The sequence below is a fragment of the Podarcis erhardii genome (genome assembly GCF_964252035.2).
Source record: "Podarcis erhardii genome assembly, chromosome: 10".
Classification (NCBI taxonomy): Eukaryota; Metazoa; Chordata; class Lepidosauria; order Squamata; family Lacertidae; genus Podarcis; species Podarcis erhardii.
Window position 1 is genome coordinate 7106677 of NC_138500.1, and position 12643 is coordinate 7119319.

Below are 12643 nucleotides of genomic sequence, written 5' to 3' on the forward strand. Positions count from 1 at the left end.
ACTCTCCGCAATTTTCAAGTGGTCTATGGGGAAAAGGTTTGGGAACCTTTGCTCAAGCACCTATACTCAAGAATTGGTAGGCTAAGGATTGGCACCTGCAGAGTATCATGAGGATGAGGAGCACTGACCATAGCAAGGCTGATATATCCTTGACATGCAGGATTACTCAGAAGTTGTTCCCAGTGATGTTAATGAGCCAAACTGCCTAATATGCAGGGTTGAGATAGAATCATAGAATCATAGAGTTGGAAGAGACCACAAGGGCCATCGAGTCCAACCCCCTGCCAAGCAGGAAACACCATCAGAGCACTCCTGACATATGGTTGTCAAGCCTCTGCTTAAAGACCTCCAAAGAAGGAGACTCCACCAATATAGATTGCAGTCTATATTGAACTAAAGTATCTCTGTGTTAAGTATCTGGCTGGCTACTGCTGAAAAACAACAATAACAGAGTAGATGAATCTTAGTTTCAAATCCATCAGAGACCTATGCTGCTGGTCATTTTTTCTTTAGATGCTAGTTCTTAACAGGTCTCCTTTATTGGCTCCCCAGTTCTGGATTTCCAGCATTGTACCATTATTGTCGCCCTGCGAGGGTAATTCCTTGCAATCTTGGATGGATGTACTTTCAAGGATGGGTCCAGAAAATGGTCTAAGGCAGTAGTTCCCACCCCCTTTCCCCCCAACAGACCACCTGAAAACTGCTGATGGTTTTGTGTGGACCACTTAATGGCTTTTCTGCCTGTTCCAGCAACTGTAATGCACTGTGCCAGATGCTGTGTGATTGCTTCTTTTATTTCTTATGTTGTATTTTTATATGTTGTATTACATATAATGCAATATAATGCATGTAATATAATTCTTATGTTGCATTACCATTTGCATCCCATAGAATTCTAGCTATAATAAAATACAGCAGAAGTAATATTAGAAGCAATGAAAATACAGTTAAAATCAGCAGTGTCTAGAATGTTTGTGAACTACTTCCGGGTTAGCGCGATCGGTTAATGGCGGATTCCCTCCGAGCTCCGGAGGGAATCGGCTCTGCTGAAGACGGGTCTTACCGCGCCGGCGACGCGGGGACCCTTAGAAACCGCAGGCGCGGAAGCCTGCGGACTTGGTGACTCGGCGGGCACCTTTAAGCGCCTTCCCCGACCCACGAAGAGCCTTTTTAAAGGCTACGGAGAGGGTACGGAGAGCGGCGTGGTGCTGTGAGTAGACCGCTACTTCAGTGGAGCGAAGCCGCGAGCCATGGCCGGAGAGCGCTGACTTTTTTCCCAAAATTTGGACTGGAAAACAAACAACCTGTGAGTAGAATGGAATTTGGACTTTAAAATTTTTACCTTTGAATTCGGCACGACCGGGGGATGTGCTAAAGGGATGTCCGCACCCCCCCCTACCTACAAACGATCTAAAGCAAGGATTGGAGAACTAAGGTGGAGAGATTACTGTCTTTTTGGTGCTAGATAAAAGATATTTCCATGAATTTGACAGAAGAAGTCTTTGTGCTGGAGAGAAAGGGAGGAATTTTGGAAGTTTTTGTGTAACCCCTCCCCCCGAACCCGGGAGCGTCCTGTGTGTGTGCCGGAGGAAAAAGAATAAGGAGTTTGACAGCTGTCAAAGGAGCTGTCAAACGGGCGGTTAAAGTCAAGAACTTTGCTATTTAATAACTCTCTGAACTAAAGGTGTTACATTTGAATTGAGGTGGTTGGAAACAAAGTAGTAATAAACAACAAAGTAACGGATTGTTGGAAAAGGACTATTAAGCAATTGGAATCCCCCTAGGGGGAACTAGAGACATTACAATGGCTGCAGAGGGAAAATTACTGGCAGAGATAGAAAAAAAATGTTTTTTTCTCGTGGGAATCTTGCAGGAGCAGAGTACGGCTATGAACAAAGAACTTATGACCTTGAATTCTAAAACAAACAACTCTGCTGAATGCATAAAGGATTCGACTGATAAAAAATCTGCAGCTGAACCAGAAGAGACATCTTTGGAATTGGCGGAGAGGAAAGAAGGAGTGGAGAAAGTACAGGTGGAAAATACCAACCAGAAGCCTATATCGTCAGAAAATAAAGAAGAAGATCTTTGGATTACAAATCTGCGAAAGATGAGAAAGATGAGGAAGGAAGTCCCTGGAGTACTTGGAATACTGGAATTTAAAAGAATAAAGAAACATGATCGGGACTTCCTCTTTGAGTATGGGAGAGCAGCTGACCTTTTGCAGCAATTGCTTTTAAACATTTTGGATGGAAGAAAATTTGATGTGACCGTGACAGAACTCCTTCGAGACCTGAGGACCAACAAAAAGGATTACCAACAAAATCAGCAGAGAGAGACTGACAGAGAATTGAAGGCCTCGGATGTGAGGAATCCGGGCTAGGAACTGTTTTTGTGGACATTTGCTTGGGAAGGGATGGAAACCGGGATAGGGAGGGAGGGGAGAATAGAATTTCAAAATTTTATGATTTTTGTATTTGGCCATTGTGACCTATAATTAATATAATAAAGGGAGAAATTCGTGGAAGGGAAGTTAGGTCGACCTTAGAAAAAGGATTTAATGTTTATAAGAGAATTGGATAAATTAAATGTGGACAAGTAAAAAGAGCTAAGTTTTAAAAATAATAATAATATGTTTAAGATTATAGATAAGAACTTGCTGAACTAATTATCGGAATTGGGATGTATGAAGAGGGGGTGGGGGGAAGTCAGGGAAAGAGGGTAAAGAAAGTAAGGGTATGAAATTGTATATGTGTTGTCTTTGTCTTTTTGTGTGTGTGTGTCTTTATAAAATGTAAAAACCCAATAAATTTTTTTTTTAAAAAAAGAATGTTTGTGAACTACCTGTATACATTCTGAAAATCGCACACATAGAAATTATGGCTTGTGTCTGTCTGTTAGCCCCCCTAGTCATTGGCTGAATTACTGTGATGTAACAACAGAAAGTTCACAAACACTCTAATTATTGAAGGGGGGAAAGGTCGGTTGCAGGAGATAAATAGCCCTGTTTGTTCCTTCAGAAAAAAATGCCACACCAGAGGAAGGAGGCAGAAAACATAGTAATTTCCCTGCTGAAATTTGTCACCACCCAAATCTACAGTCTCACCCACAAGACAAGGATCCCTTCAGCCCTCTGTAGAACAGTCCTAAACATCCATCTCAGCCTTTCCTACCGATGCAACACTTGGTCATTGCAGCACAGTAGCTGTAGGTGTGTCAGTCACAGAAAGAAGCCAGGTTTCTTGCCTTGATGGATACTGCTGGCGGCATCACACTGAAGACACCATTGTACTCTAAGCCTGTTCCTCCCTATCAGCCTCCACTACAAGGCTAGCCTGAGTAGGAGGGCTTCTGTTGTAAATCCATTTCTCCTCTCCCCCGCAGTTATTGATGTGCTACTTGGCAAGGGGAAAAAAGTAGGTTAAGATGTAGCAAATGCCATCTTTTTTCCTCCCCGTGTGACAAGCGTATTGTACAATGAGAAGAGATCTTTCCGTCGTAAATCTTGCCCTAACCGTTTTTATGACACACATTATTTCCCCTGCCTACCCATCAAGCTGGTAATGAAACCAAAGTGTGTCATGAAAATTGCTATTCAAAATGTGTCATCTGTGTTTGACAGAGGCTGGGGCGGGGAGGAGGCGAAAGGGGGGGTGGGAGAAGAGAGAGGAAGTTTTCATTATGCCTTACACGCTTGTTGAATGTCAGCAATGAAGATAATATCTGATCGCCCATGACAAGCTGACAGAAACGCTAAAGATGAACAGCCAGAACTACACGCCGCGGTGAAGCGGTCACTTTGGAGAAAGCGCTTCCCTAACAGTCGTCTTTCCTGTCACAACGCGGTGGCTGATGATTTTATGAAATGCGCTCTAAGCCAGCAAGAGTTTATTGACATCAGAGTCATTAGCTGCAAGTACTTCACAAACACAAGGAATCTAAACAGATTGCTTGTCAACTGGTGTTGCTTCGTTGTTGTTTTTAACAAGGCACGTAGGTTTGCAAATCAACGCTTCCCTTGCTTTAAAAGCACTGAGGGGTGGGAGGAGGAGGAGGAGGACCAAGCCTGGTGCCCTGCACTTTCTAATTCATGCAACGATTTTTTTATTTATTTTTACAACAGGACGCAACTCTGTGTGTGGCCAAGGAAGTCCCTGGGGCATTCTTTTTTTCAGCCATGAACCTACTCAATGGCTGCAGACAGGCTCAACCTCACCTCACACCCAGTCCTGGCTCATCCTAGTGCTTGTTGTAAGCAGAAGTAAGATAATGCAATGTATGTGAACATTTTGGTGGTTTTTAAAATTATGCATAAAGCGGACCATCACTGAATGGCAGGGTGCACACTTTGCATGCACAAGGTTCCCGGCATCTCCAATTAAAAAAGTATCAGGTAGCAGGTGATATGAAAGTCCTCTGCCCACGACCTTGGAGATCCCCTGCTGTCTCTGTTACTAGCTTCAGAGCAGACAAAAAGAAAGTACTGTTTCAAACAATAAGAGCATGGGTAGGCATACTAAGACCCAGGAGCCGGAGCTGGCCCAATCGCCTTCTCAATCTGGCCCACAGACGGTCCAGGAATCAGCGTGTTTTTACATGAGTAGAATGTGTCCTTTTATTTAAAATGCATCTCTGGGTTATTTGTGGGTCATAGGAATTTGTTCATCTCCCCCCTTCCAAAAAATAATAATACTCCGGCCCCCCACAAGGTCTGAGGGACAGTGGACAGGCCCCCTGCTGAAAAAGTTTGCTGACCCCTGGATAAGAGCATAGGAACAGCCCTGCTGAATCAGGCCAAAGGCGAAAGTCTAGTCCAGGATCCTGTTCTCACATTGACCAGCCACAAGAAGGATGTGATTGCAATAGCAGTGCGCTGTTCTCTAATTACTCCCATAAGCACCATTTCCTCTGCTCTGTTGTTCAGATCATCACCCTGCCCTCCTTTGAGTTCTTTCACAAGACTCGGACTCTCAAAGCCCAGCCCCTGAAACCATCTGACAGTGACTCTGAGCTGGGGAGTCCAGATCACAGGGGAGCTGCTGCATGCAATATCATCTCTAAGGAAGGAACTTCCTAGGGATCTCTGAAGAGGAGAGTGTGTTGGTTGCATCTGGAAGTGCTGGGTCAAGCCTTTCAAGTGATGAGTCTCAAATCCTTGCCATGCTGGCCCACCAACCATTTAAGGCTATCATTTCCCCTAGAAATGTCCAGGTGAGGAAGCAACAGGCACCAACTGAGGCTATCCAACAGCACCACCGTGTGACTCCTAGCCTTTCAATTTCTCATACATTTCAGCTGCTTCAGCACTTGCAACTGTTCCAGATGCTGCCGCCATTGCAGCTGACTGTGGTACTATCCACCCTACCACTCAAACGCTTCATTATCTTGTTTGCATATGTCCTTGCCCTGTTCCAACTAATTGCAAGCTGTACCCTCTTGCTGATGCCCATTCTCTTCATAGCCCTGGTCAATCATTTGCTATCCAGCCCTATCAAGGGGCTGCTGTCCCAACCTCCACCCAGATGACATGTCCGCACTACAAACCTAACGTGCTCTCAGCGGTCATTGCTTTGCCACAGGAAATCCTGCAACTGCAATCCATGAGTTGGCTCTTTGGGAAGATTTCCCATTTCATTCATGCACATGGCTTCTATATGTGAGCTCGTGTATTTTTTATTGTTTAAGAACATTTTATCTGCATCGATATAGAGTACATGATGAGTGTTAGATTTATGGCAAAGAGCAATAGAGTTTATATGGTTATGATGCATCATCCTTTTTGCATTGACCCATTCTTGCTTCTATCATATCGTTGTGCAACTTTCCTGGGAACTTTGCAGCAAATGCACTCTCTCTCTCTCTCTCTCGGCTTCTTAAAAACTCAATAGCTTTCTTTCCGGGTTTATTTGTCTGCTTGACCCCCTTTGGCGGCAAACAATGTAATTTATTATTGATCAAGAGTGGGGGAAAGTTTAGTTGTGGCTTGTAGCAAATTGTTTATCATTCACTGCCAGTTATGATTAATAAGCAGCGAGCGAATGCTGCAGCCGCTGCAAGGTAAGCTGATTTCTTGATAAACAGGTTTCAACTTTACAAGACTGCAAATGAAGGCCCCTCTGCCTTTGGAAGCAGTGTGTCAATTATTTAAATACGTTAGAAATTCTCAGCAGGAAAACTCATCGGAGCTGCTGGAACCTGCAAATACCTGAGCTAAGTAAGGTGGAAATGGGAAGCTTATTAGAGCACCATTCAAGTTTAATCTCCCTCCTTCCACTTTCCAGTATGATGATTAATTTTATTTTTATCATCAATTACTAAGCAGCAGCAGGTTTGTTTCCTAGGTCAGTAAATAACAAATTTTGCCTTCTGACGTTGTTCTTGTGCTTTCCTCCCAGTTTTGTCCTATATCACTTGTCTCCATTGCTTCTGTCATTATGCATTGTACTGGTACTGATCTGAAGTTCTGTTTGAAATATCAGATTTATTCAAAACATGAATCTGGCAACCAATCCTGGCTTCCATTTTCAGGCACAAAAATCAGTGACAGAACTGCTCAAACCTGCCTTGCCACTGTCTTCACCCAAAAGGAAAGCAGTGTCCAACCTGGTGATAACATAATAAACAAAGCAAGACGGGAGCTGAAGCCCAAGAAAGAAAGTGGTAGTAAGTAAGGGAACACCTAGCAAATTCAAATCTCCAGAACCTGATGAGCTGCAACCAAAGGTACTAAAGAAGCTTGTGGATGTAATTTCAGAGCCTCTGTCTATAATCTATGAGAATTCCTGGAGAACAGGTACAGCCCCTGTGGACTGGAGGCTGGCAAAGTCCCTATCTTCAAAAGTGGAGTGAGAAGATCTACCATATTTTTCACTCTATAAGACGCACTTTTCCCCTCCTAAAAAGTAAGGGGAAATGTGTGTGCGTCTTATGGAGCGAATGCAGGCTGCGCAGCTATCCCAGAAGCCAGAACAGTGAGGGGGAGTGCTGTGCACTGATCCCTTTTGCTCTCCTGGCTTCAGGGATAGCCACGCAAAGCCTCTTGAGTGCAGCGGGAGCGCTCCTCCCTCTTTGCTCAAGAGGCTTTGTCTTGTTTTCTTGTTTCTTGTTTTCCTCCTCTAAAAACTAGGTGTGTCTTATGGTTGGGTGTGTCTTATAGAGCGAAAAATACGGTAGCTGCTGACCGGTCAGCTTAATATTGATACCAGGAAAGGTCCTAGAACAGATAATTAAACAGTTGGGCTGTGAGCACTTAGGAAAGGATGCACTGATTACTAAGACCCAACATGGATTGCCATGCCAGACAAACCTAATTTCCTTTTTTGATAAGAGTTACAAACTTGGTGGATCAAGGGAATGCTGTGGACATAGCGTATCTTGATTTCAGTAAGGCTTTTGACTCCCCGTGATATTCTTGTGGAGATGCTTGTAAAATGTGGGCTGGATGAGATAACTGTGGGGTGGATTTGTAGCTGGTTGACTGACCAAATCCAGAGAGTGGTCACTAATGGTTCCTCGTCATCCTGGAAAAAAGTGACAAGTGGGTAGTTGCAGGGTTCTGTTCTGGCCTGTAGTTGTTCTACATCTTTATGAACAATTTGGATATTGAGGTATTGAGCACATGCACATCTAATTTGTAGATGACACCAAGCTGGGAGAGGTAGCCAATGCCACAGAACACAGAATCAGGATTCTAGATGACCTGGACAGATTGGAGAACTGGGCCAAAACTAACAATGGAATTTCAATAAGAACAAATGTCAGATTCTACACGATGTAGGTTAATGTAGTTAAGAAAACTGAAGTGGGGTGCAGTTTTATGTGCATCCTGCCCTAGCCTTTCTGTTTGGTAAATTCTCTTGGTTCATTTTACCCACACAGGTGTCAACCATAATTAATACTAGTCAGCCTATGCTCATATCCCATGATTTTTTTGCCAGTTTGCCTAAATTGTTTGCACAATAAAGTCTACTTCTGCTAGTTATGGAGAGGCGCAAGAAACTGAAGCATGATGAAACCCCCAGACCATCAGAAATCCTGTTCAGCACACCCCTCTTGGCTTCTGAAATTTCAGCAGTGACTTCCTCCACACTGTCAAGCCAATGTCACAGCTGTAATAAAGCAGATGCTTGACATTTTCTTCCTTTCCAGAGGAAGCAGAGGGCCACAAGATTCTGAATTCTATACACAATACAAAACAATAGGGTTTCACTGAACCATTGGGAACAGCCCAAAGCTTTGCTATAACAAACCGAATGTCTGAACACAGCCTAATAAATAAATGTATATTTTTTCCATTATTACATTACAGATACATGCTACACAAAGCAGTAGGATAGGGTTACCTCAGAAGCGGGTGAAAGATGACTGTGATATTTCGGGCTCCTGGCTTGCAGACAAACTTTGTCCCACCGCCTTCGATCAAGTTGTCATCAGGACCTCCTTAAAAAGAAACACACAAAACATGGAAAAGTTTGTTTTCAGGAACTGCCCTCATGCTCATCTAAATTAGTCGACCTTTGCTCTGAATAAATGCCAGTCTGAGTAGGATCAGAATGCTGCAAGTGTTTTAAGAATTGGTTACTCCCTTCCCCTTTTTTTGGATGTTGATATGCATGGGCAGATAGGCTGGTAACTTCTATGGAATTACTTAGAAGTCTACACAAGTGAGAAGCATACTACCAGTCAGTCCAGGATAGGTGCTTCTTTCCCCTATGCAATACACCGCAACCCCAAGGTTCAACACTGTGAGCAAAACTCATGGAATCTTCAAATGAGACATCTTTATTGGGGTTTTAATCCATCCTACCTAATGCCATGTCCACCCCACCTCCCAGAATTCCCAGTTTCTGATGCCCAAAGCGACAGAGGGGAACAACCCTTTCTGACCCAAGTAAGCTGCAATTGCTACTAGTCTAAGGTAATTATTCAACATTCTACTTTGTCACCAGCCTACGACTGAAATTTACAGACAGGACCAAACTTCTTCCAACAGAAACTGTAAGCCAAACCACACTATTACAAAACAATATTGCACAGTTTTCCTGAGATTTACCAGGCTTCCACCTCTGGATGCCTCTGAATGTCCCACAAACAGGACATGGACAAGAGCCCCCCTTTGTTGTTTGTCTACAGTCTTCTGCCTCCTATGCATAGAATTTTAACTCACCACTACCACAGTGGAAGAAGACTGGAAAAAATTCAAAATCTATCTTAAAAATTGTTGCAAAATTTCGGAATGTTAAGATGTCAAGGGATTGGATATAAAGAATTACAGCTGTAAAAATTGAAATTTAGGGGGGGGGAAAGCTTTAAAGAGAATTAAATATAAAAAGGGATGAAGGATTGCTAAAAAAAATTTTAAAATAAGGATGCAGTGAAGGGGAGGTTTGGGGAAGTCGTGTTATGTTTGTTTGTTTTTTGTTTATGTTGTAAAATTAATAAAAATTATTTAAAAAAAAAAATAGAATTTTAACTCACCAGTTTAACTTAGAAGGGAAAGGTCATGTTAACTACATTTTAAGTTCCAAGGCCTGGAAACAAAAATAGCAGGTCTTGGTACCTAATCAGTATATACGGTACTTAAATAAACCTTTGTTTGGCTGTGCCAGGGACTCCTCAACAACTAAACCTGCCATGCGAGGGCTTTGGAACCAAGGCGAGAAAATGCAACTTGATTATGACTGCATTGGCTTTGTGATAAGCTACCTGCCCTACCCAAATGCCCAACCTAGAACCAAGGAGGATGCTATATGCTACCTATTTTTTTTTTAATTGAGCCAAATCTCTCCATGTTATAAAATCGGTGGACCTTTCTCAGCCACATTACTTCTCAGCCATTTTGAAAATGATGGTATCTCTGCAATGCCAATAAGTCTGCAACTGCTACTATGAAGTCCTATATGAAAAACAACCTTCACCTTCACAGAATGCTGTTTTTACTTTTATGAATTCCAGGAACAGCAGCTTTTGTGACCTCCTCACCATTCCCAGAAATCTCGCATTCTTACTAACGGTTCTTTTATTTTTCATATCTTTATGGTTCAAAATGGGTTATGGCTACTTTTTACAGCAAGCAGAAAAGCTTTAAATATTTTCCAGCTGCTGTATCAAGGAAGCGTGCCAGTATGTTGATTTAATTTGCCTGGTGATAAACCAAAAGGTTTCTCTTTTGGGGGGAGTGCAGAATGGATGTGAAGCAAAATTTATCATAAACTGAAGGATAACTATAGGAGTGAAGAGATGGGGTCCATCAGCAATGTAGCTGAATATTTTCATAATGGACCCTGAAATAACAGTGCTATTTCGCACAGGCGTCTCCATGGGGAGAAAGAATTCGCTGCTACCAAGGTCTGCTGTATGCAACTTAATGATCCAACTGAGCCCAAAGCAGAGACACACAGCAAAACTGCCCACTCTCAATGGGGTTTCCTACTGACACTTTGCATAAGAATCTAAGAAGAGCCTCCTGGATCAACTTCATTGGATGTTCATGAGTTCTAGTGTTATGAGAGAGAAATAAAAACTTTTCTCTATGTACTTTCTCCATGTCATTCATCATTTTACAAACTCCTATCATGTCACCTCTTGCTTGCCTTTTCTCCAAACCAAAAGGCCCCAAACACTGTAACCTTTCTGCAAAGGTAAACCTTCCTTCTATCTGCTCGATCATTTGGGTTGCCCTTTTTCTAAACTTTTCCCATCTCCATGATATGCTTTTTGAGGTGAGGCAACCAGAACTGTACACAGTATTCCAAATGCAGTCACACCATAGATTTTTATAACAGCATTGTGATTATCGGCAGTTTTATTTTTAATTCCATTCCTCATGATCCCTAGCATGGAATTTGCCTTTTTCACTGGGTCAACATCTTCGTAGAGTTTATTCCTAGTCTGTCATCTCATGAGCATATCTGTGAAATTAGTATTTTTTGCCCCAACATACAACACATTACACTTGTTTACATTGTGTTTGCTATTTTACCACCCATTCACTCAGCTTGAAGAAGTCCTTTTGGAGCTCTTCACATTCTCCCTTTGTCTTTAACAACCCTGAACAAGTTAGTATCATCAACAAACCTGGCCACCTCTTTGCTCAGTTCTAGCTCTATACTGTTCATGAAAAAGTTAAAAAACACAGGTCTCAATACAGATCCTTGAGGGACTCCACCATTTCCCACCTCTCTCCATTTGGAGAACTGTCCATTTATTCCTACTCTTTCCTTCCTGCAACTTCACCTATTTCTGATCCACAAGAGAACCTCTCTTCTTCTTCCCTGACTTACTCAGAAGTCTTTGTCAAAAGCTTTTTGGAAGTCCAAATACACAATGTCAACCGGATCACTTCTATCTGTATATGCTACCGGCTGACACTCTCAAAGAACTCTAATAGGTTTGTGAATGTGCTCTGCACTTCCCTCCTTCCAATCAGAGGGCAAGCCTAAATCAGGTAATGTAGAAAGGAATGCAGGGATCAGACAAGCATTCTATCTAGCCCAGCCTTTTCTACTCTGTCAGCAGCTCCCCAGGATCTTGGGGAGAGGGTTCTTCCCCATCACCAGCTACCCTTTTTTTCAAATCAGAGATACCATGGATTCAGTTCAAGATCTTCTGCAGGCACCACACAAACACTACCATTGAGTTATTGTCCTTTTCCAAATACTTCCTCTGATACAATGTAGAAGTAGAGCACGTTTCACTAATTTTAGGTTGTTGTTTTTTTAAATAAAGTATGCTTCATTGGCCTTCTGAACCCCTTTTCCAGATCTCTTGAACATCTGAGACTTGTCGGGTTGGAACCAGTGTTAGGACTTGACCAGTTATGGAGTCCTGAATTTGGGACAACCTCCCTTGGTCTCTGATAGTTCACTCTGCAGCAAAATTGCTTTCATTCAACTGGCTTTTCTGGAATATTGTTTTAGACCATATGTTGTGCTACTGTTTTAAAATTTGATAGATACAGTTGGTTCTTGTTTTAGTAAGCAAAGAATTATTATTAGTAGGAATATTTATATGTTTTTAAATTTGTATGCTGCCATATGCTTTTAGAAAGGCAGAAGAGAAATTGCAGTAATAAATAAGATTAAATTAATATTGTTTCTATTATATTAACAACAAATTTCAAACTGCATACATTCACTCAGTCATCCTTTAAATAACACCATAAAAGTCAGCCAGACCAGCCACACATACACAAAAAACCAACTGGTTTTGAAGCCAATTTCTTTCAAGTCCTGCCACAAAATAAAGCTTGTTCTTGTATGCACAATAATGCAGAGAATTTGGAAATAAATTGTAGATAATTGAACCAATTTCTCAGCCTGGAAAGATGCTGTTTTAGAGTTGACTGGGAAATGGACCAGCCAACCTGTCTCAGCAAGGCTCTAGATTCTTCCAATTTTAAAACCTGCCCAACCTATTCCCATGTATATCCTGCTGGTTGTAATAATTGGAGGGAATTTGAACTCAGTGGAGGTTCTAAATATTTTAATACCAAAAAAAGGAGGGAGAAAATGTTACATCAGTTATCCAGTGGTACATAGATAAGGCAGCTAAATAGTATTGTTAGCCGTGGATTTTTTAGAACTTAATATGCTTAAGGAGCCATTCCTTGGTCACCTGCCAGCAGCACTGAAAGTGCAAACCC

At 42.1% G+C, this 12643-nt stretch overlaps 1 protein-coding gene across 1 annotated transcript in view; it reads right to left on the reverse strand.

Annotated features, from left to right (window-relative positions):
* The window catches only part of EXOC4 (exocyst complex component 4), a 361468-nt gene that overhangs the window by 169333 nt on the left and 179492 nt on the right, over nucleotides 1-12643 (reverse strand). The window contains exon 10 of the mRNA XM_081879704.1: nucleotides 8343-8439. Within this exon, the coding sequence (XP_081735830.1) occupies nucleotides 8343-8439 (97 nt within the window). The remainder of the gene's footprint in view (nucleotides 1-8342; nucleotides 8440-12643) is intronic.